The 23,307-nt window shown below is 42.8% G+C and overlaps 3 protein-coding genes across 8 annotated transcripts; 2 read left to right on the forward strand and 1 right to left on the reverse strand.

The window, feature by feature from the left end:
• The first annotated feature begins 1,253 nt into the window (after positions 1-1,253).
• Positions 1,254-9,820, forward strand: LOC143122519 (cGMP-dependent protein kinase 1-like). Of its 5 annotated transcripts, XM_076283307.1 has the most exons (20): positions 1,254-1,417; positions 1,473-1,507; positions 1,598-1,703; positions 1,912-2,078; positions 3,192-3,305; positions 4,549-4,654; positions 4,767-4,830; positions 5,521-5,598; positions 6,047-6,141; positions 6,522-6,587; positions 6,705-6,779; positions 7,132-7,228; positions 7,340-7,479; positions 7,735-7,824; positions 7,938-8,079; positions 8,573-8,736; positions 8,948-9,070; positions 9,184-9,246; positions 9,357-9,423; positions 9,722-9,820. In XM_076283307.1, exons 1-20 carry the CDS (start codon positions 1,254-1,256, stop codon positions 9,818-9,820), a joined length of 2,055 nt encoding a protein of 684 aa, XP_076139422.1. The 5 variants fall into 5 exon arrangements, with proteins under 5 accessions (XP_076139422.1, XP_076139423.1, XP_076139419.1 ...); XM_076283308.1 differs by lacking the exon at positions 1,473-1,507 and having other exon boundaries at positions 1,254-1,457; positions 1,609-1,703; XM_076283304.1 differs by lacking the exon at positions 1,473-1,507 and having other exon boundaries at positions 1,254-1,449; positions 1,571-1,703.
• A 967-nt stretch (positions 9,821-10,787) lies between these two features.
• On the reverse strand, positions 10,788-18,337 carry rhobtb2b (Rho related BTB domain containing 2b). Of its 2 annotated transcripts, XR_012986816.1 has the most exons (11): positions 18,011-18,337; positions 17,317-17,518; positions 17,102-17,205; positions 16,508-16,693; positions 15,295-16,244; positions 14,668-14,786; positions 13,964-14,114; positions 13,580-13,668; positions 12,580-12,685; positions 12,022-12,431; positions 10,788-11,784 (listed from the first exon to the last, which is right to left on the reverse strand). XR_012986816.1 is itself a non-coding variant. In XM_076284558.1 (10 exons), the coding sequence occupies exons 1-10, from the start codon at positions 18,031-18,033 to the stop codon at positions 12,217-12,219; spliced, it is 2,145 nt and encodes a 714-aa protein (XP_076140673.1). In that variant the 5' UTR covers positions 18,034-18,337; the 3' UTR covers positions 10,788-12,216. The 2 variants fall into 2 exon arrangements, 1 of the variants encoding a protein (XP_076140673.1); XM_076284558.1 differs by having other exon boundaries at positions 10,788-12,431.
• Positions 18,338-21,205: 2,868 nt separating this feature from the next.
• On the forward strand, positions 21,206-22,601 carry stc1l (stanniocalcin 1, like). The gene is made up of 4 exons (XM_076283309.1): positions 21,206-21,317; positions 21,599-21,741; positions 21,880-22,091; positions 22,313-22,601. The coding sequence occupies exons 1-4, from the start codon at positions 21,206-21,208 to the stop codon at positions 22,599-22,601; spliced, it is 756 nt and encodes a 251-aa protein (XP_076139424.1).
• Positions 22,602-23,307: the final 706 nt, after the last annotated feature.

A 23,307-nucleotide genomic window follows, 5' to 3' on the forward strand; every position in this document is an offset into this window, starting at 1 on the left:
CACACACACACACACATACATTCACAGTAATCATACGTATGACACATACTCACATAGTAGACATATGTACGCTTGTATGCACAGGCACATACGCAGGCACACACACAAGCACGCACACACACACACACACACACACACACACGCATAAAATAAACATGTACATGCACACATGCACACAATTCAATAATTTCTCAGAATTATGAACAGGCAAGATGGAGGTGGGGTTGTATAAAATTAATTTTACATGTGAAATCTATGAACTAATCATGTTTTGGTACTTGTTGTCTAGCAGATATCAGTGAGAATTGAGTGTGGATAATGCAATTTAGTGAGACAGTTAGAATCATATAGGCCTTTCAGCGTGATTTATTTTTGTGGAAAACATGTGCTGGACTGGGCGGCGGTCATATTTTGTACCGCTCTGCGGTACATCTAGTTTTCGCAGGCGTCGCCGTATGTTTGAGCTCCCTGAAACTGGAGCGGGAAAGAGAGAGATTGTGGGCAGTGTCAGGTGGAGTCGGCTAAAATCCCTTTCCCCGGTGGCGCTGTGAGAGTGCGGTACCTGGTGGAAGGCTGCACGCATCTGCTGGTGATGCGAGCGACATGCGTGCCCAAGCACACGGAGCAGACGGCGAAGGAGGGTAGAGTCACTTCTGCAGGAGAAGTTTGCTACAGATAGTTTATCATCTAAAATATGTTGTGGTTTTGCATAGTTCAGTTCCACGTTTTCCTCGTCGTCTCGCTCTTTGATATTGTTGCCTCATAAAACGCGAAGAGTGAAGTGATACCCGTAGGATACTCGACGAACGTGCAACAACTCAGGTAAGGGGTGACTGCTTATCCTCATCTGAAGACTTATTCCTATGCGAGCCTTTTATCTGCTAATGTAGTGGATAGTCTGATGAGAGACAGATTATTTTTAGTCAGTCAAATGAGTTTTGAGCTAGGCATCTGCATTGGAGTTGCTCATACTATGAGATTAACTTATTTGCAATTCTGTCTTTTTCCTTGAAGTGATGTGGCCTACTGTTTCCACATTCACATGATGAATTGGTCACGGTTTGTGATACCGTGCTAATAATCATGTAAATATGCAGTACAATGTAACTGTGTATCTGCTTGCTCTCTCTCTCTCTCTCTCTCTCTCTCTCTCTTTCTCTCTCTCTCTCTCTCTCTCTCTCTCTCTCTCTTTCTCTCTCTCTCTCTGTGTGTGTGTGTGTGTGTGTGTGTGTGTGTGTGTGTGTGTCAGAAGCATGGGGACCCTTAGAGACCTCCAGTTTGCCCTGCAGACGAAGATCGAGGAGCTGAGACAGCGCGACACCCTCATAGATGAGCTGGAGCTGGAGCTGGACACTAAAGATGACCTCATCAGGCAACTCCAGGGAGAGCTGGACCGTCACCGCTCTGCCGCCAGCCAGTCGTCCTTCTCTGGGCCGCCAGACACCTCGGGTGAGAGTGCCTAGAATGTCAAGAAAGTTACAGCTTATTGTAACGGTATCCTCATGCAGTAACTATTAAATATGCGGAAATGTGAGAAATTCTATATTAAATCGATGGCATGCCTCCACAGGTGGAAGTGTGCCCCCAGCCCCCCCAGATGAGCCTCAGCGCACCAAGCGGCAGGCCATCTCTGCAGAGCCCACGGCCCTGGACCCCGCTCAGCTCACCCATGTCACCCTTACCAACTACAGCAAGAGCAAAGAGTACATTTCATTTGTAAACATGTAGAGATTATCACACCACATATTTGCGCATTAACAATAGACCATTTGAAGAAGAGGTGATCCCATGCCAGTCACGTTACATGTAATCCCCCTCTCTACTTTACTGATGCTGAGGTGAGGAATGTTCCAGTGGAACAGTGGAGATGGAAGGAGGAGGATCAGACATGGCTCTTTGTTCTTCTTGCAGGTCCTCGGAGTTGATTCAGAGAGCTCTCCTGGATAACGATTTCATGAAGCACCTGGAACAGAGCCAGATCCTCACCATCATGGACTGCATGCATCCGACGACCGTCGCCCAAGGGTGCTGTGTCATTCAGGAGGGAGACGACGGCTCCCTTGTTTATGTGCTTGAAGGTGAGTGGGTTGCACATTCTGGGGTGCATATTAAAAATTATGCATAATGAAAAATACTGGTGGATATTGGCTGCTACCAAGCTGTTTCCTGGCCACATAATAGGCTTCTAATGTGCCCTCATTCCACATGTATATTGAATGTAGGACAATGTTATCATTTTTAAATGAAGGGAAACTTTCCGGAAGTACAGCTGGGACTGCCTGACCCAAGATGGATTACTGCATAAATAGCAGGAGTCTTTTTTTTCTCATCCTCTTTTAACCACTGCCAATATCAGCAAATGTGATTTATTCCAACATTTGAGCTTGTTTGCTGAAGACAAACATAGACATATTTAGATAGTTTAATAGATCTTGGACAAGTGATACACCATTTTTGCCATTGAATTTGCATTGATCTTCTCAAGGCTATTCATGATGATGGGTCCTCTGTGTAGATGTGTGATCACTTCAGGCACTCGTCACATAATTAACATGCAATAGGCTGCCATGGGAGACGTGTCTCCATATTGGAGGATACTGTTTAACATAGGGCTCTGTGTTTTCACTTTGCTACCTTGCAGCTTTTGCAGTTTGCACCTTAGTGAGGTCACAAGCAGCTGGTGTCATCTGCTCCTGTCGTCTCATCTGAACACGATGACTAAACCCCCTTAATCCCTTTTGTGTGCCTGGTTGACAGTCACACACTTCCACTCGAACATCCAGAATTAATGGGGTGCACTTGTGTGTATAAGAAATCTGACACACTAAACCTACCCTTTTCTCACCAATAATCTGTGAATGATGCATACTGCATACAGAAGAGCTCCTCTCCAGAGATGCTGTTTGATCCACCCCACCATTTGTGACAGAGAGGTGACAGACAGACGCTGTTCAGTAATATTCTGTTTTTTAAGCCCTTTTTTGTTGGTGAGAAACTGACTTGCAATTAAGTATTACACAATCACCACCCACATTCTGTTCATTCTGTTGCTCACACATTTCATTGCCACAGGCATAATGCTCCACTCAAATGCTTTGTTATTGTTATGGAACTGTTGTGTGTTTTTTTTAGTTTGTGGGTTGTGTATTGTTTGGCATAATGTGAAGTGTTTGTGCTGTTGCCTTCGGCAGAGGGGGTGGTGGAGGTGACCAAAGGTGGACAGAAGCTGTGCACCATAGAGCCAGGAAAGGTGTTCGGGGAGCTGGCCATCCTGTACAATTGCACACGTACTGCTACAGTTACAGGTAGGAACACGGCAAAGGCTGGGGGCATACGTGTCCAGTCTTATCTGCAGGTAGACGTGCACAGATAATGCAGTATTGATCAGCTGTACTGCATGGTTCATGTCTACAACAACATGGCGGCATTGGAAACAACATCCATGTGTTTTCTCTTTTGCTCTCCGTCTTTCTCAGTTATCCTGCTGCGTGTCCTCTTTCACACTCACATGTCTCTGCCTGCACAGACCCTCTCTTCACACACATTCACAGATGTCCAAACGCATCTCCAGTCCACAAGGATTTCAGAGAGATTTCTCTCTCTCTCTCTCTCTCTCTCTCTCTCTCTCTCTCTCTCTCTCTCTCTCTCTCTCATGGCTTTGTGCAGGAATGATTCTGGCTGAGCGCAGGCTACTTGAAGCTCAGGGTCAGCTCCTGGTTAGAGAGAGAATAGCAAACTCCAGAGATTAAATAACCCTTCCAGTGAAACAGAAAATAAATAGCTAGCTCTGTTCCCACCATTACCCCTGTACTTTCTGTCTTGGCCTCCCTCATACTCATTCATTTTCTAACCAGGTCCATTTATCTGTGATGCTCACTGGTACTTTTGTGTTTTCTTTGTCTTCCTTTAAATGCAATTGATTTTTTATTACATCTTGTTCCATGTGTCTTTCCAGTGAAAATGTTCTGTAATACATATATGCATGGCTACTGATGCTTCTTTCCTTCTGCGGCTCTGAGAGTGATTGCAGAGCACAGAATAACATCAGCAGTTCATTTGATGAGAGCACTTTGTCTATTTCACTTAAACATCATGTTCCTGCACTATGATTCTGCCCAGCCGTGCTATTTGCTGGAAAGTGTGTGTGTGTGTGTGTGTGAGAGAGAGAGAGAGAGAGAGAATGCTGTGGTAGAATTTTCATTATAAGATGATTACAAGACAAATGACAAAAATGGAGTTTGATAATTTCTCACATAAACATTTGAAAATCACTCTGTCCTAAGAGTGTTATTATGTAGTATTATGTAATGTCTTAGTAAAATCAATATGGCTGTTTTATTTGCATGTCTCTAGGCTACTACATCGCACTTTAGCTTCACCATACGCATGCTCTGCTTCTGAGAACGGTATACCATGTTGTCCTGCTGCACTGTGAGTACGATTGGCAGTAAATGATGTGTTGGTATGCTAATTCTTTCTCTCTTTTTTCCCTTTCACTCCCACTGTTCTGTTTTTTTTTCATTCTCTTGCCATTTTGACCCTCTCAAGCACTCACCGATATCAAGCTGTGGGCCATTGACCGACAGGGCTTCCAAACTATTATGATGAGGACAGGGCTGATCAAGCACTCACAGTACATGGAGTTCTTGCGCAGGTAGATGCAGTCTGCACTGGACCCACACTGTCCTCTTCTCACCTTGTCTAGAGTTATAGTGGAACTATTTCACATATTTAAAGCTTAACTGCTGTCCACCCCATATGTGCAGTGTGCCTTCCTTCAAGACCTTGACAGAGGATGTTTTGAGCAAAGTAGCCGATGTTCTGGAGGAGGTAGGGTATTTTACATGTTTGGTATTAGCCCCTTAGTTCATATATGTATTCATTTATTTGGCATAGACTGGAATGTTTTTATTTGTGTGATGTCTATTTAGAAAATATTTTGGCTGTATTTCCTTGGTTTTGAGTGATGCTGAAGTGTGAAAAAAAAACTCAATATAAAACCTAATTGCATACTCTCATATTATGTCCCCCTCTGAATGGGCTTGTCACCATGATTTGGTCAATTGGTGTCAGTGTCAGTCTGTGCCAATCAGTCCTTATTGTTACATTTATTACAAATTAGGCAGAAAGAACATAGGATATTTCTTTGCTCAATGCAATAGAATGGGCGGTTTTCACTGATCAGGATGGTTTTGAATGTGCCTCAAAGAGTTGAAATTGCAAATGGTGCAATTTTGTGGCATCTCCACAGCTATCTGTATGATTTTGTTCCAGTCTAAGTAATTCCTCACAAGCTGTACTGATTCTATTATGATTCAATAATAACATTGTTGTTGTTTTTTTAAATTAAAATTAACCTTCTCAGCGAAATGCTAAATTTCAGGCCGCAGGACGTTTGTCTGAATAATAACAGCCAATGCCTTTCATCCCGCTCTTTGTTTTTGTGTGGCTTTGCTTTAAACATCTTGTTCCTTTGTGTGAGTCAGCTTCTGAGCGTGTCTCTTTCACCCTCTCCCTCAGACACACTACAGCGACGGAGATTACATCATCCGACAGGGGGCCACAGGCGACACATTCTTTATCATCAGTGAAGGCCAGGTGAGAGGGGGGGGGGAGGTGGACTGGACTGTCTGGGCATCATTTCTTTTACTTTGTGGTCACACAAAAATCAATAAACTACATCAATACATAGCTCTCGTCCTTCCTGTGTGTTTTGAAAATTTAACATATTCTCCAAGAAGCCCTTTAAAAGACACACTGCGCCACAGACATTAATGGGCAAAAATTGAGCCTTATTGAAGGATCTTGCTAGAGCTTGTCTTTCTGATGCTAATGTTTGTGAAAGGCAAATGACCAAATGTTGTATATGACTGTTTCCAGCCCACATGGAATGAGTCCACAGAGCTCTTCAGATGGTCGGGAATTTGGTGCAAACAAAAGGCATTCATGATAATCCCTGCAAAGGGGGAACCATATAACTACTTGCTAGCTAGTATGCTAAGCTTGCATTCATCATGTCACTTTTCCATCGCATTGTCATTCACAGGTGAAGGTCACCCAACAGAAGAGTCCCAATGAGGAGCCCGTGTTCCTGACCACACTCTCCAGAGGCGACTGGTTTGGAGAACAGGCCTTGAAGGGGTAGCGGAACAATTTCAATGTTTAGATGAAAACAAACATGTTTTGTTTGCTGTGGCTTCAAGACTTCATGACTGAGAACAAAAGCTGAAGCCAGAAGTCTTCAACAAATTCTGTGATTCATCTGACATCTTTGCAAGGAAATAGCCTAGAATTGATGTTGGCAGACCGTATTTTGACTAATGATATTATTATTCAAATATGTAGTTATTATTTTAAACAAAGCATACCTGAACTTAATTTGTTAACTTGTCTGCTAGTGGTAAATTTAAATGGTGGGGTTCTACATTGCTAATATCAGATGATTGTATTTTAGCATGCATGGTGAGATGGTGAGTTTTGATGGAGCTGTGAACTTAATATATTTTCTGTGTTCTTTCTAGAGAAGATGTACGCACTGCAAGTGTGACAGCTGTGGGAGATGTCACTTGTCTCGTCGTCGATAGAGAGTGAGGAAATCCAGAACATTTACATGCAAGCCTGCAAAAGCTTCCATCACGTTTCATTTTTAATTTTTTTGTACAGTATGTTCCATCAATGGTTTTTATGTTTGTCTTTTGAAATAGGTCCTTCAAACAACTGATTGGGGGACTGGAAAATGTCAGCAATAAAGTGTATGAGAGTGAGGAGGTCAAGGCAAAGTGAGTGCTCTGTCTGGTCTAAACAGAACATGATGTTCAATTGGATGAACCAACAGCATTTGTGCAGAAAGAATCTTGTTCATGTGTTTGCCTTTAGGTCTTTCTTCAGCAAGATTTTCCATGCCATGTCTAAATTTGACATTCTTTTACTACATCAAACTACATCAGAGTTTCAAAGTAGAAAAATAGCTTAATTTCCATTCAATCTGTAAACGTGGCTGGCCAATACTTTAGTCCTCAAATAGCGGCCATCTGGTGATGTGTGGTCAGCCTGGTTCTGGCAACACTGAGGGCAGTGTTTGTCAATAAGAATATAAATCTGCAATGAGCATTTAAATCTCTGTTTCTACAGGGTGGAGGCTGAAGCTGCGTTTTTCTCCACGCTGTCCCTCGGTGACTTCAATGTCATCTGTACACTCGGAGTGGGTGGCTTCAGTCGCGTGGAGTTGGTACAGTCCCATTTGATATTCGTGACCTTCATTAGTCATATGAATACTTGTTCTGTGGCAGAAATTCTGATGTTTGTTGGAATGAATTGTATCTCTGTTTTGCTTGTGAAGGTTCAGCTGAAGAATGACCCCAGCCGCTCGTTTGCTATGAAGATGCTGAAGAAGCGACACATCCTTGACACCAGCCAGCAAGGCCACATCCTGTCAGAGAGGCGCATCATGCTGGAGGCTCACAGCCCCTTCATTGTCAGGCAAGTCAGAGGGAATCAGAAATTCAGAAAACGAATAATGCTTGCAGAAATATGGTAGCATTGCACGTCTTTCAGGTGCAGTTCATAAGAGCAGTAGTTTGGGCCTATTTACAAAAGAAAAAAGATAAACGCATGAAGCTGCCCAAGCTCAATCAATTTGTTATGACATTCATACTCCTTTTTCATCATAATATTTAACATTTGTCCACCCACAGATAAATAAAAGATCTGTATTTGTGGTTTTCATCATTGCAGACTTTACCGCACCTTCCGAGATGCCAAATATCTGTACATGTTGCTTGAAGCCTGTCAGGGAGGCGAGTTGTGGACACTGCTGAGAGACCGGTATTAACCTATTTTGGTTTTTTCACCAATCTGCTCTAAGGCATCTGGCACATTCTCCAATTGCAGCTTGTACTATTGGTTTTGTTTGTGTTGTTATTGTTATTGATGTTTAGGGGATCATTTGATGATGGCACCACGCGTTTCTACACAGCCTGCGTGGTTGAAGCTCTCGCTCTTCTTCATTGTCGAGGGATCATATACAGGGACTTGAAGCCAGAAAATATCATTCTGGATCACCGTGGATATGCCAAGCTGGTATTCAGACAGACTCTTTTATATTAAATTGTGCTTTTATATACTGAATCCATGGCCAGGGACCGCCAGCAATGTCCTCACGGACCACTGGTTGAAAACCCATGTTATATACAGTTCTTCAACAGTAGTGCGTGGACATAGATGCAAGTCTTCAGACATATGGTGCATTACACTGGTGAATGGCCATGGGCAAAACCACACCATTGAGCTTGTCTCCTTGGCAAGATCAAAGCATTATCCCAGACTCAGTCAGACTTTAAGTAGCAGTGGAACATAACCTTTTCAAATGCTACCTCTTGGGCTAATGTTCAGTGTCTGTTTTAGACACCCTGCTGCATAAGTGTGCAGTGTAGTGGCTTCCCTAGTCCTATTTTATTCCTATACAGTAACTATTCAGTACATTTCTATAAGCAGATAGGCCACATATTTACACATAAAAGATTCCACATCTTATTTACATTTTGATTAAAGTCACTTTTATGTCCTACCGTAGGTCGACTTTGGCTTTGCCAAACAGGTAGGATTTGGGAAAAAGACGTGGACCTTCTGTGGGACCCCAGAGTATGTGGCTCCAGAGATCATCTTGAACAAAGGCCACGATGCATCTGCAGACTGCTGGTCCCTGGGCATCCTCATCTTTGAGCTCCTCAGTGGAAGGTGAGTGGCTTGATCGTTTAAGCTGTTTCACTCAGGAGCTAAGTTGAATTGGCTTAAAAGCCTCAAGATGTGAAATAGGGTGTGAGGTATGTGTACAAAAAAGTCAAAGGGTGTCTTAGCACCCTTGTCTACACTGTCTTTACCATGCAACAGTGTGAGTGTGACCTGTTTTTATATCTTGACATCTGACCTTCTCCTCTCTGGTCCTCAGCCCACCTTTCTCAGGCCCTGACCCCATGAAGACCTACAACATTATCCTTAGAGGAATCGATATGGTGGAGTTTCCAAAGAAAATCACCAAAAGTGCAGCTAATTTAATCAAAAAACTCTGCAGGTATTGAAAAGGATTCACATTTGAAATTCAGAAACACACACACACACACACACACACACATGCGCATACACATACACACACTGAGCGGATAGTAAGCTGTTTTTCCTTTGCAGAGATAATCCTTCTGAGAGGCTCGGGAATCAAAAGAACGGAGTGAAGGACATTCAAAAGCACAAGTAAGAAGCCAGGCCATCGGCTTTATACAAGAATCTAAAGCATTCCCATTAAGAACATTTTTATTAACACATACTGAATTCACTAATTATAAATCTGCTGGTTTTTCCAGATGGTTCGAGGGGTTCAACTGGGATGGCATCCGCAAGGGCACCCTTACAGCTCCCTTTGTGCCCACTGTAAGAGATGGTTACACAACATCCAACATTTACTTCACAGCAGCCACTTTCATGTACCGGGGCATGCTTGGAGTAAAACCACTCAGTCAGGAAATGTGTTTAATCAGGTTGCATAACTGAGCAGAATGAATGGGACAATGTTGGTGGATCTTGTTAGATTTTCAGATTTCTGGTTTAACATATTCCCACTACCCAATATCGTTAATTTTTGTGTGACTATATATTTGTGTGTCTTGTTTATTTTATTGATCATGTAGTCCGTTTAACAGACCCTGTAATTGGGATCACTCTCTCACAGGTTGATGGCCCTCTGGACACCAGTAACTTTGACTGTTTCCCAGATGACCAGGAGGATCCTCCACCTGATGTAGAGACGGGATGGGAAGTGGAATTCTGAATGAACTCAACTAGGGTGTGTACTGAGTGAAACAGTGCTCAGACATTCAGACTCACTGTCTCTGAAGAACATGTGGACAACACATGCTCTAGCAGTCCTCTACAGTAATGTAAAGACATTTGTGTCAGAAAGGTCATTTGGACTGTAGGCTGTTTAAACTAAAAGGGCCGTTGTGTATCAGGGGGTAGAAATGCTCCTGTTGGTTTAGTTTTAAGTTATTCTATGTCTGTGGTATAGCATACTGTTCAGCTTAGCTGACATCCTGTTGTGCATTTTTCTCTTCAACAATGGACAGGTTCATTGCTCAGGCATTGCTTACAACTTTCTATTCAGTTTCTAAATTTAGAGGCTTTAGATAGAATAGACAAAGTAAGCCGTGGTATTAACTCAGCATGCAGACAGCTGCTGAACAGACGACGTTTGATATATAAAACTGAGAGTATACAGTGCTATACCTATCAGTACATACAGTATAGGTACTGCTTGGTACATAGCTAATGAAGTGGTTATTGTTTATGAAGTGGTAATAGCCAAAAACTGCTTACACAGTTACTCAGCTACTGTCAGTGTGGTAAAATTGACCTCAGGAATGACTCATGGGAAGTCATCACCTAACCAACTTTTCTGTAAAGGTAAAGAGTAAAGAGTCAAGACCATATGAATAAAATAAATATGTTGCACACTCAGCAAACGATAAGCAGATGTAAAACCAAAGAGAATGTCCTGTGTGTCTGGTTCATGGCGGTTGAAAACGTTTGATTGGAACATATCCACACACAATTTAGAAAGGCTAAATAAACTTTAACATTATGTTATTACTTGTAAACGTAAAGTTGCCCAAAACCCATACAATATGTACCATCACATTCTACTGAAGATGTTGTCTTCTAAGGTGGCTTACTGAAGAAGAAAAAAACAGGTAACAATTTTATACATAATGATTTTATATATGTATATATTTCATATACTATACACTGATCTGAAAATATTTCCATGCAGATATCTGACAGATGTTCATAAGTGCCACAACATGATTACATGAAAATAGACAAATACAGTTGCACACAACATACCAGTAGGTTTGGTGGAACAAAAACAGGAAAACACCCCAAGATATGCAGCATGCATTTCACTCTGCTTCTGCTTAGCTTACAAAGTACACATTCAATACTCAATATATTTAGCTTTGTGCAGCGCTCGAAAAGAGACAGCAGTCCATACAACAATTTAAAGTACACTCAGACATATTGTACAGTAGACATGTATAGAGAAATGATTTTTTAACTATGAAGTAATTTTCTTCAACCTGACAATGATTCACTATTAGAGTAATCAAAGTGATTAACAAACCACCATAACAGAAGTTTACAATATACTGTATGTACCAAACTGTACAGAGTAAATATGAAGGAATGTAATCAATGCTCTCTCATAGGCAGCAAAAAAATACCAGAAATGTCTAGTAGTGATTTCTGTAAGTATACGTATAGATAAGTATAACCGAATGGCAGTGTAAGACTACAGCTAAAGGGTAGAAATACCATCTTCGCCTCTGCCTGCAGAGAAAAACATGGGGGACTCTTCACCCACTGATACAGTGTGTTGCAGTGTAAACATGCTGGACAAACACCACAGTCATGGGTCATCTTCAGCTAAGGGATTCTCAGATGACTTAATGCCCCTCTGTACTCTGAGAATGCCAGAGTGACATTTTGTCATTTAAAAGTTATCTGCGTGAAAATACATTATGAACTATGACAATACCTCTGTTAGATCTGTTAGACTCTCCTTGCACTGTTCCAAAACTGACGTTTTATAACTGCAAACTATAACCGGCTGAAGATTGCTCTTCAAGCCGTTGTCAAGGCATGTTTTTGTGGATTAGCTCCTTTACCACTTACAAATTCATTACTTCACCTTGCTGAATTCCGATCCTGTTGTAGGCCTATCTCTGTTTTTCCACTCTGATGAAATAGGGGAATGGATTGAAAAATCAATTATTATACTGCTTCTGTTATATGAGAGATATGATGACTTTCATGAAAGGAATATCAATATTGTAGAAGGTATAACACATAATCCCAAAACTCATCTCGGCTGAGATGGGAAGGATGAGATGCAGCAAAGCTTCTGCAACTCCGAATTGAATTCACAAAAGGGCAAGAGGAAGGTTAGATGGAGCCACTCCTAGTAAGACTCACATATCTTATCCAGTCAACCAGCTCCTCAGCAGCAGCTGGAGACCCAACGTCAGCTTGACACACACAGTGTACGTGAGGTGGCTGGAGAGGGAGAGAGGATGGCAGTGTCTGTCAGCTCACTGCACGTAGGCTACTTCCACCCTCTCTTGTCTTTGTTTCTGGGTGCGAACGTTTTAGCAACACAAGCAGGACGTTTCAGATGATGGCCGAGCTGGATGAGGAAGAGGCGGAGGATGAAGAAGGGTTGGTTGGCGAGGGCAGGTTCCAGAGGACCCACTTGCGTTTGCTCTGCCGTCTCTGGTACAGATAATCCTCCTTTTCCCGCTCTTTCCTTGCCCTCTGATAGTGATCATCCTCCTTCAGATACCAAACAGGTGGCCAGCGATGCTTCTCAAAGTAGTCCAGGTTTTCTAAACGTGCACAATCACCCACATACACACACGGATATTACCAGGTTCTGTCATTTTTTAAATATTGTAGTACTTGGATGTTTTCAGAGTTGTTATCATTTAAAGCATGCCATTGTGTGTGTGTGAATCTGTGTGTGTGTGTGTGTACCTGCTGACATGGCCCTCATGTCACGTGGGAACTTGCGGCAGACATTATTATAGTTGGTGCAGATGTGGTGAAGGCACCAGTCGGTGAGCTGATAGGCACAATGGAACTGCGGACAGACAAAAAAGTGAACAAACACAAGGCTGCTCTCATTTCGGAGGAGATGCTACCCTGGCCTCACTTGACCCCTCCAGCAGCTGGAATTACTTCCCCCCATCCCGTGATGAAAACAAATACTCTGGTTGCAAGATTTATGGCAGCTTTGCGAGAACAAACCATAAAAACCAATAAAAAAGAACCGAAAAGAAAGCCCCTCCTTTCATTAAAGTCTAAACAAACGACAATCTATTAAAACTAGCTCCAAAAGATTCCTTGAAAACATCCCGAGGGAAGCATCCCACCGTTTATGAGAGCTGAACAAATCAATTAAAGCCTTTTTTTCCCATTGCTCTCTACTCTACTACATGCGAATTTTGTCCCCTGCATCTGATTAAGCCTTGGCAACAACTGAGTCGACAGGGCATGAGTCAGCGCAATCGGCGAGGCGTGACAAATGAAACCACATGAGCTGTCAAGAGCGCTGCACAAACCCAAAGAGAATTCCCCTCTCTGTCCGCAGTTTAGTCATGCAAGGGTTAAAGTACTCAACCAACCTGTGGCATTGGATACCGTGGTGCAGATTCCTAGAGCTGAACTCAGCGCTCGTAAAGCTGCTAAATGATGCCGATGAAATCCCTGGAGCCAAATACCTCAGCTTCCTTATTACAGTCAGTGAGCTCTACACTGTTATAATAAGCCCCGTGTCACACGGCTGCTATTTCCCACAGAAAGCTTAGGTTAAAACTCCTGATCACTAGGACTATTAAAAGAGTGACTATAAACACTCTCTTTGGAAAAATAACAGGATAGGACTGTTACTGTGTAGTCTTAGATAATATCAGATTCACTTTGAAAAGGAAAACAATACCCTCCTCCAGAGCGTAGGTAAACATAATCCTCTTACCTGGGCCATCTCCAGGTAGAGCAGTACGTCTCCATCGATGTCCGTTCCAGTGGAGGCGGTCTCTTTCAGAACAGTCACTGTGTAGAGTTCTGTGGGAACAGTCACTAACTCAGTCTATTCTCAATGTACTCCTACAATATCTATTAGCCCTCATTAGCCAAATTAGCATCGGTCAACATTAAAGCGCTCTGGTAACAAGTTACAACTATCAATATTAAGCATCAAACTAGTTATGGAATAGAGGCCATATATTGACTAACGTCCTAATATACTATTGTCGTAAGTGTAAGTTGGTCATAGTGAGCTCAAATGAACATGAGTAAACGAGGAGATGAGGGGGACAGATGATGGCAGGGTGAGATGGGCTTTTGCTGCAAGGTTTACCTGTGAGGGCCACCAGGTGAGGCAGACAGAGGCGGTTGGCCAGGACGATGAGCTCCATGGCGTCCAGGTCGGGCCTGGAGCAGAAGCGTCCGGTGTACAGGTACTCCAGCACCGCCTGCATGCTGCTGCGCGTGGTGTTGGGGAAGAGCACCTGCAGGCACCAGACGCACAAACACTCTCAGGCACTATTTCACTTCTTTACTCTCATGTGAATACTGTGATGCAGTGTCACAAGCACTGAGTGTGTGAAATTGGATATCTATTCCCATAGCAGCCACGGCTTGTGTCCATGCTTAGAGTTCCTACCAGTCTTTTATCGCTCAACATGTGCTTCACTGACACTTTCATAAAATTTACTCATGCAACGTTTTATTACAGACCACAAATTGCACACTGCATCCAATGTGGCTTGCATAACAACATAGCTAGCTTGAGCCATTGTGCTGGTGATTTACTATGAAATGAGCTCCCATACCAACAACAGCAGAACAAAATCATGCAGTGTGAAACAAAACAGCAGTACCCAGCAATGGTAAAATAGACAAATAATGAATTTCTTAAGGGAAATGTCTACTTTATATTGCGATTATTGCCATCAGCGTATTATGCAATGTTCAACACTGCTGGGGAGTTTAGTGTTGTTGGCTCTGCATTCTAATGAGAATGTGTGTGTGGTGAATTAAAACTCCTTCGTCACCACCCACCTCCTTGGTGCAGCTCTCCACAAAAGGACCCCCAAACATCGCTGCCATCCAGTCACAGCTGGATATCAGCAGCGGTTTGTGGGCTTGCACTGTGCCATCATCCAGCTTGAACACCACGTCTGCAAAACAAACCATGCCACAGCAGCTGCAGTCAGTCAGCAACCAGTTCATGTTGAACAACCTCCTGCTTTTTTTTTTGCCCCATGTTTTCTAAGTGGAAATCTCAAAGAACACAATCAACCATTTTAGCTTTCACTGACACTAATAATCACCAAGGACTATGGTAAGAATGTCATTCAAGACATCCACAATGTAATTAAAAGGATTAATAGGAAAATTAAATTCCTTAATTCAGTTTTAAATCCTAGGGTAATATTTCAATAATGCCATTCCGAGTGGATGTTTGATGTCTCTGCATTAACTATGGATCATGTCTGTCATGAGAATCTGGGCAGCAATTCCCAGAACTTCTAGTACAAATCAAAGCTATATATGTGGTTTCAGGTGGATGTATATGTGTAACATTAACATACAGTATGTATCTAAAATGGAATCGTAATATTAATTTTAGGTTTATAGCCTTTTTTTCTGGTCATAACATCACAGCAGATAAAAATCATTTATCACCTGAAAAGGTCCCTTTGGCGAGACACTCCTTCACCCTATTAGTCCGTCTTACGTGGAAAGCCTTTGTGATTTCTTGGTTCATGAAAGCCTCATTATTGAGAATGTTGGCCACCATCATGCGCAGGTCAAACACCTCCAACAGCTCTGCAATGTGTGCGATGTGCATGAGGTCTCGTTCATGCTCGTCCAGCTGGCCTGTGTACAGGTAGCGCAGAACCACTCGGAACGGACCGGCCAGTACCGACGGGTCCATGCACACCACCGTCATCGGCCGAGTCATGTGAGTGATGGGGTCATCCACCATCTCCCTCTGGATGCCCACAAAGGCCCTCCCCCAGGATGACGGCAGGCGGCCTGAGTGTCCTGCATCCTGGTCCGCGTCCGAGTCACCCCCGATCAGGGTCCCGTCGCTAATGCAGGCCCTGAGGCCCACGCGGCCTGCCTCCTCTCCGCTCTCGCACGCATCGAAGCTGGCCGCTCGCGTCGGGGGCTCCCGCCCGGCCGGCTGCTGCCCAGCCTCCCCCTCGGCCCGTACGTCGGCCAAGAACAGGTCGTAGAACTTGGAGGAGGCTGTGGCCAGGTAGACCTTATGGGCAAATATGCGCTGGTGCTCCTGCAAGACCAGCACCACGTCTGCGCACAGCGGGTCCTCCAGCAGGCGGCCGGGGTGCTCGTCTGGGGTGGAGGGGGGCGCGGGGACGGTGATGAGGGGTGGTGGCGGTTTGGGGGGAAGGAAGGGTGCTTGCAGGAGGGGCCTTTGCACGTTGCGCAGGTGTGACTTCCAGAATTGCAGGTGGCGCCGTGAGATAAGCGCTGCGCGGATGGCGTTGTCGAACACGTCCTTCACACCGAACTGCGCCACCACACTGGTCTCGTAGTACGGCACCCCCAACTCTTTGGCCACTTCACGACCTTTTTCTGGGGCAAGGATCTCATTTGATTTGATTGGTCTACAACAGCCATAAATGGTGATACATTGATATCAGTATGTGATAAACAATGACATAGTAGACATTACCATGGTGGACATTTGATTAATACTGACATATTTGAAGAACACTGATGAGTTTGATAAGTGAATAAGATTCAGTGATGCGAGGCATGCATAAATATGACCAATAATATTGCTCAACAATATTATATATATATAATGATTGTGTTATCAATAAAATAACAAAAAGGAATCAATAATTGTACTTCAAAAATATCTCACCTGGCAAGAGGGCGTCGAGCCCTGTTGACTGCCTCCAGATCTGCGTATCGCAAGTCTAGCTGGCACCCTACCAAAATAACAGGAGCGCGAGGGCAGAAGTGTTTGATCTCTGGGTACCACATTGTTTTGACATGAAAAAGAGAGTTTGGGTTTGCAGTGGAGAAGCAAAGGACCACCACATCTGACCTAGAGTGAGGGGAAGTAAAGAGCAAATCACTTTGGTTTATAACGGTTGTGAGCCACAAGCTTTGAAAAACTCCATTAGTATTACTATTCTTGATAGAAATTGACAGTTTCATTCATGTTAACAGACTCAATATTTCTTGATACCTAAGAATGAAACAACAAACATGAACATATTTTCTGATTTATTCTGTTAATACATGTTTTGTTGGTCATTTCAGAAAAATATGACAGTGTTTTGTGACTTAATTTGGACTCAAAGCATGCTTCTCTAAACAGCTCTAGAGATTAACTTTCAAGAGCATATTAGATCTATGCTTGTCTTGGTGCAGTGTGCATATCTCAGTGTTAAGTTGTTTAGGTACTTCAGGGGTTTCTTTTAGGACAACCAGTCAGTCAATTCCTCTTTACCTTCCATATGCAAAGCGACGGTCTTTGTGGTGGTCTCCAAAGGTGTCCCACAGACGCAGAGACACACTAACATCATCCACCACATCTCTAGAACGTTCCAAAACCTGCAGAATGAGAGAGAGAGAGAGAGATACAAAAAGTCGTAAGTCAAACAGTAATAACAATTAATAAAATTAATAATCTCCATGACAGTATGGTGGCTGTGGCAGGCTCACCTCCTGACACACTCGGTACTGGTCAATCGCCCACACTGTGGGCACATGCGTGGCCAGCAGCTGGTACTGTGTCAGAGTGGCATTGCAGGCCCTGGCACAGATCAGACGGGTTTTCCCCACCGCATTGTCCCCGACCACTACACATTTGATGGTCTCAACGTTTGGTCTCTCATAGTCCATGTCAGAAGTAGTAAACTGGGAGCTGGAGAGGAAATAGGTTTACAAAACACCTGACAGTCTGTCTTAGTGTTGACATGTTTCTACAGTGTCTATGGCAGAATACACCAGCGATCTTGGATTTATAGTAGTTATTATCACATCAATGCTGTGAATTCTCTCTCTCTCTCTCTCTCTCTCTGTGTTCGTGCGTGCCTGTGTGTGTATCTGCGTGTGCGTGTGTGTGTGTGTGTGTGTGTGTGTGTGTGTGTGTGTTTAGCTTAGTAGCAGGTAGCATGAGAAATAGAGTGTCAGGCCAATATAAGACACACACATTTCCTTTAGTGCAAGGTTTAGCTGAACACAGCGAAAAACACTCTGGACGCTGCTCATAATGTATGACTACACACAAACTTATGTAACACCCTACGTGACCACTTTGTTACAATGTAACTATAGGCGAAATTGCCGTCATAATGTGAAACACTGATTGAAAAAACAGAACATTATATATATATATCTATAAATCAGGTCCTACCGTAACGAAGTAAAGGGATGCATCGGGGTGGCCAGCGTTGTAGACTGAAACGACGAAGAGGTTCCTATTGGATGCAGCTTGCACCTGAAGCAAGCTGGGGTTGCACTTCATTTTCCCGGCAGACGAGCGATGGGGGATACAGTAGCTTATTATGTAAGCGTTCTCCCGCTGCAGTAACTGAGTCTCGCAAACTAGCTCATTTTGTCACGCAACGACATCATATGGCTAAATTCCCTTATCCACGAACGAAGATAATAGCAGGGAAAAGGCCAGCTTTCACTCGAGTCTTCGACACGAACTCTAGGTCGAGCGCTTTTCGGCCGCCTCCGTCGCAGCTTCCGCAATGTTTTGCCCATGCTCATTGCCCACTCACCCACACAGCCTCACCAAACGCCAGGCAGTCGGATCCTTCTGACGCATAAGACACAGTCAAAACCTTTAGAGCCCATAGGTTTCCCTCTCTATGGAATTAAATTTAATTGACTATGTTTGCCCGATGTTTTGATTTCATAGGTCACAGTGTAATTGAATGCTGAAAGATATTTCCCCTTCTCTTAGTTATAGTTATCTCATTTGAAAAACAAACATCCGATAAGGACAGATAAAAAGCTTGAGCTTTATCTTGGGCCAAGTAGTAAACTTGTAAACTTGTTAAAACTTATATTATTGAAAACACAGGCATTCATGGACAGAATACAAATGAATGTTTGAATCAATAAGCAATAGCCTAGCCCACCGTGCTAATAAACAGCAGGCGCACATTCAGTCTGATAAAAAAAAAAAAACAGTAAGCCAAAGCTGCGTTAGAAAGTTCTACCTTTCAGTAAGCATACTGTTTCGCTGTTGTATCGGAGTAATAGGCTAATAATAGCTTTTGAGGCATATTCTGTTTAGCAAGGACAACTATCTAAAGTATTTTGCAGAGTCTTTTGAGATATTTTTTTTTTTACACAATTAGGCTAGCCTATTCAAAACCATTTATTACAGTTCCAGCCAGTGGACAATATCCTATTGGTTTGGCTGCTTCTTCCAGTAGTTAATTGCGACTTAGGCTACTGTGAGAAATTGATTTATAGTTTCAGACCACAATATCATGATGAAATAAATAAAACACTCAAAAAGGTATGTTGTTTATGCATGCCACAATATATCCAAACTGCTTGCTAAATGATAACTTGTAATACCTTGTTTTAGCCAGCAGAGACTCCCAAATCCAGTCGCTGCACCATTGTTTCAATAATTCCATATGAGCGCCAACCAATGGCATGGTCATCCTCTCTACATACATAATAAAATGTTAAAAGTTATTATAGGTCATGACGTTTATAAGATAATTTACTTTGGCCAAGTTGTTCAAATGGCCTTTATGGGGCTTGATTGAGATGGCATGCCCTAGAAGGATGGCTTGTGACGTGAAAACCCCATCCTTTGTCTTATTGTGTCAACCAACAACCGCCTGTAAACAACTAGTTGTGAAAAAGATTTTTCCCACTCGAGACATTTATAGTTTCTCCTACATTCATCTTAAGTGCTAGAGAGAGTCTTGACATGACCAGAAGGCGTGAAGCTGCCAAGGACTTTTGCAATGTGCACTGGTCTGTAAAATATTTTTAGTCATTGTTGTGCCAAATATGCCATGTTCTGACCTCACTGAGTCTTTATAACAGAGTGGAGATATTTAACCTTCAAACAAACATTTGAGAATATCTTTGATGTAGTTTTGGTGCTTCGTATAGCCGATTCAAATGCATCTTCATCCTGATTCATTCTTCAATGGCTGTGTGACAGTTTCATTCATTTGATATGTTTTCAAACAGGTCCAAACAAATCCACAGTGTCAATGGGTTTAAACCTTATGCAGTGTGAAAATAGGTTTTCCAAGTTCCACTGTGTCTCCATACATACATTTAGTTTAACTGTTCATTTAGACATTCTACTCCAGGAAATGAGCATGGTAGACTCTGTGAATTATCCACCAAATGCAGCTGTCCACAAAGTCTGTGTGTAGGAGCGTGGGAACAAAGGTAATTAAACAAAAATAGCACTCACTTGTCCTAAAACAACTAAGCTCTTTGATCATTATCAGCTTAGTGCTTTTGGAAAGCTAGGTGTTTATGGCAATGAGGTTCATTATGGAAAACAGTCAACTTCCTCCCATTTTTATTGATTTTCCATTGGTGCAAACAATGAAGATGCACACAACACTGCAATTAAATGTTTAAATTAATAATTTGAAGAACGTTTCTCATAATTATCATAATAATTCATTTATGGTTGCCACCTATTTAATCTTCACAGCCTCTGTAATAGGCTGTCAATGGTTAACTTTAACTTTGAATATTTCAGTTTACAAAGATTCCGTTTTGTTTAGATTATCTTGGTAGGGATTTGAAGAATATCTTGACAAGAGGTCCAAGAGAACCAGACAAATATTGATGTTTCTCCTAAAGCGCAGAGAGAACCCTTTGGCACTGCGGAGAAAAGCAAAAATATCGTTTTTAAGTCCTGATCAAACATTCAGATGAGCTGATATTCTTCGCAGGAATCAAATAGAATACATCATATCATCTATCTGCCCCTGGGGATTAGACGGAGAGAAGCCGTACAGTCTCCAGTACTTGGTCTCTCCTTCAAACGCAGAGGCATTTGGAAATGATAAGGATATGCTCGTTTTACAATGTCAACAAGTTCATGTGTCAGTCTTCCTAGGTATCCTTGTCCTTGTCTCCAAGACACTGACGCATGGGGAAACTCCAAATAGTTCTCAAATGTTTCAACTATTAGGTTACATGATGATAAGATAACCTGCAAGTTAAAACTAGGTGTTTCCAAGGTCTTACTTTTTTCTATTACCCCTTCACCAATATGTTTCTGCAACGACTGAAATAGCAGCGGAATGCTAATACCATGAATAAATATGAGCGCACGGAAAGTTCTGTAGTGGAAACTGACATTTGAAAAAGCCCTCTCCAGGTTGGAATGCTGTGATTGGAGATCGAGTGATATGCATGACTAAATTTGAAAGTAATCACTGCTGCAGAGATGCTATAAAAACAACAGTTTGTTCCCTGTCCAGTATTGTCTCGCCTTGAGAAGCGAAACAAGGGCGTTTTCTGGACCGTTTCAAACCTCTCAGCAGCCTCGTAACATCTATTTTATTTTGCGTGTAGAGTTGAGACCTCACAGTTTAACAAAATGCTACACAAAAGTGGGTTTCTCTTGTTCGTCGCCCTGGCCGCATCTGCCTACGACATGGACCAAGAAGGAAGCTCGTCCAGAAGAGCGCGTTTTTCATCCAACAGTCCATGTAAGTTCTTTATCCTTAACATACAGTCGTTCCTCTGGTTCGGAATTACTGTTTTCGTGTAAACATGTATGCCTATTTCACTCCAGACTGGAATGTTTAATTTTACCTTTAAACCCAGCTTAATTGCGACTGAAGAGTGTACCAGCCATACCTGTAGACTATTCTAGACTACTTAATTATCAGGCTCCACATACAGTATACAGCGTCTCTCTCTCTCTCTTTCTCTCTCTCACACACACACACACGCACACTTTCTCAATTGGTCTCTTTCTCTCTTTCAGCTGATGTAGCTCGCTGTCTCAATGGTGCTCTGCAAGTGGGGTGCGGTACCTTTGCTTGTCTGGAGAACTCTACCTGTGATACGGACGGCATGCATGAAATTTGCAACAACTTTTTTAGTGCTGCTGCTGTTTTTAACACACAGGTATGCAGACACTTGTAGAGTTCGTTAATAAAACAGAAGGTTAACAAGAAATAACAAGAAATAGTTTTCTGTATATAAAGTGATAGTCTATAGGAGAAGCTGAAGCCTGGTGGCTGATATTTTGTTTATCTTCTGCAGGGTAAGACTTTTGTGAAGGAAAGCCTGAAGTGTATGGCTAATGGCATCACTTCCAAGGTCTTCCAGTCCATCCGCCACTGCCCATCATTCCAAAAGATGATTGCTGAAGTGCAAGAGGATTGCTACAGCAAGCTGGACATCTGCAAGGTGGCTCGCACCAACCCAGACGCCATCGGAGAGGTAGTCCAGGTGCCCATGCATTTCCCTAACAGGTACTTCTTCACCTGAGATGCTTTTTTCCTCAGTAGGAGTTACATAAAACAATAGTTTCTCCACACATTTAAAAACACTGCAGTTAATGTTACATTCATCACAAAGAGTAGTGATTTTGGGGTCTCTTCAATAATACTACACATTGGTGTGATAAATTGGGAAACAGTGTTACAAAAAACACGTCATACATGATTGCATTTCTGTATTGCGTTTGTCGTAGGTATTACAGCACTCTCCTGCAAAGCTTAATGGAGTGCGACGAGGACACCGTGGCGACTGTGCGCGCCGGCCTGATGTCCCGCCTCGGCCCCGACATGTACATCCTCTTCCAGCTGCTGCAGACCAAGTCCTGCCCCTCCGACGTGTCCGCCGGCGGCCACGCAGACATGGAAGGGCGCGGAGGCTACCGCTGGGCCATGGCCCCCATGTTCAAGATCCAGCCCAGCCTGCGCACCCGCGACCCCACTCACCTGTTCGCCAAGAAGCGCTCCATCGAGGAGAGTCCCTAACTCTGAGGAAGGCGTTGTGATGGCATAGGCCTCCATAAGATGCATACATACATGAGGTCACCTCCCACACACACACACACACACACACACACACACACACACACACACACAAACATACACACACACATTCTCAGAATGCAGTTTCTCACTTTTGTCATTATGCACACTTCTGCTGCAGTCTTCCCATTTACAAAAACAATCAAGTAATGTATTAATGCAGCCTTCAAGCACAGATGAACAAGATTACTATCTCAAATATAGCATCTAAATCTGCAGAACATCTGAAGAATATAGTAATGTGAAGCTACATCAACATAGAGCACTTTACTGCATTAAGTGGATGCATTCATTTGTGTTTGATTCCCCCACAGTAAGCCATTACTGTTGGATGTACTTAGAAACTGATCTAAGGCTAACCCCACGTTAAACAACCAAGAACATATTTAAATGCGCTAATGGTATTCTATTGATATTTATTTTCTTACCAAATGTAATTTATGCCATAATATTATATTTTATTGTTGTTAGCACAACTGTATCTTTGCAGTGGAACTATAGAATTGAGGAGCATCACAACAATGTCAAAAGCAAGGATGTGCAATTCCATGCTGGTCATGGGTTTTATGCATGTTGAGAGTTGTCACTGCTCAGAATTTCCACTCCCTATCTTTGGGCAACATTACTTAACATTTTGGTGGATGGGTTT

Source organism: Alosa pseudoharengus, unplaced genomic scaffold (genome assembly GCF_046254945.1).
Source record: "Alosa pseudoharengus isolate Yale_2024_CS ecotype anadromous, Long Island Sound unplaced genomic scaffold, YU_APseudo_1.1 YU_APseudo_1.1_scf_14, whole genome shotgun sequence".
In the NCBI taxonomy this organism is placed as follows: Eukaryota; Metazoa; Chordata; class Actinopteri; order Clupeiformes; family Clupeidae; genus Alosa; species Alosa pseudoharengus.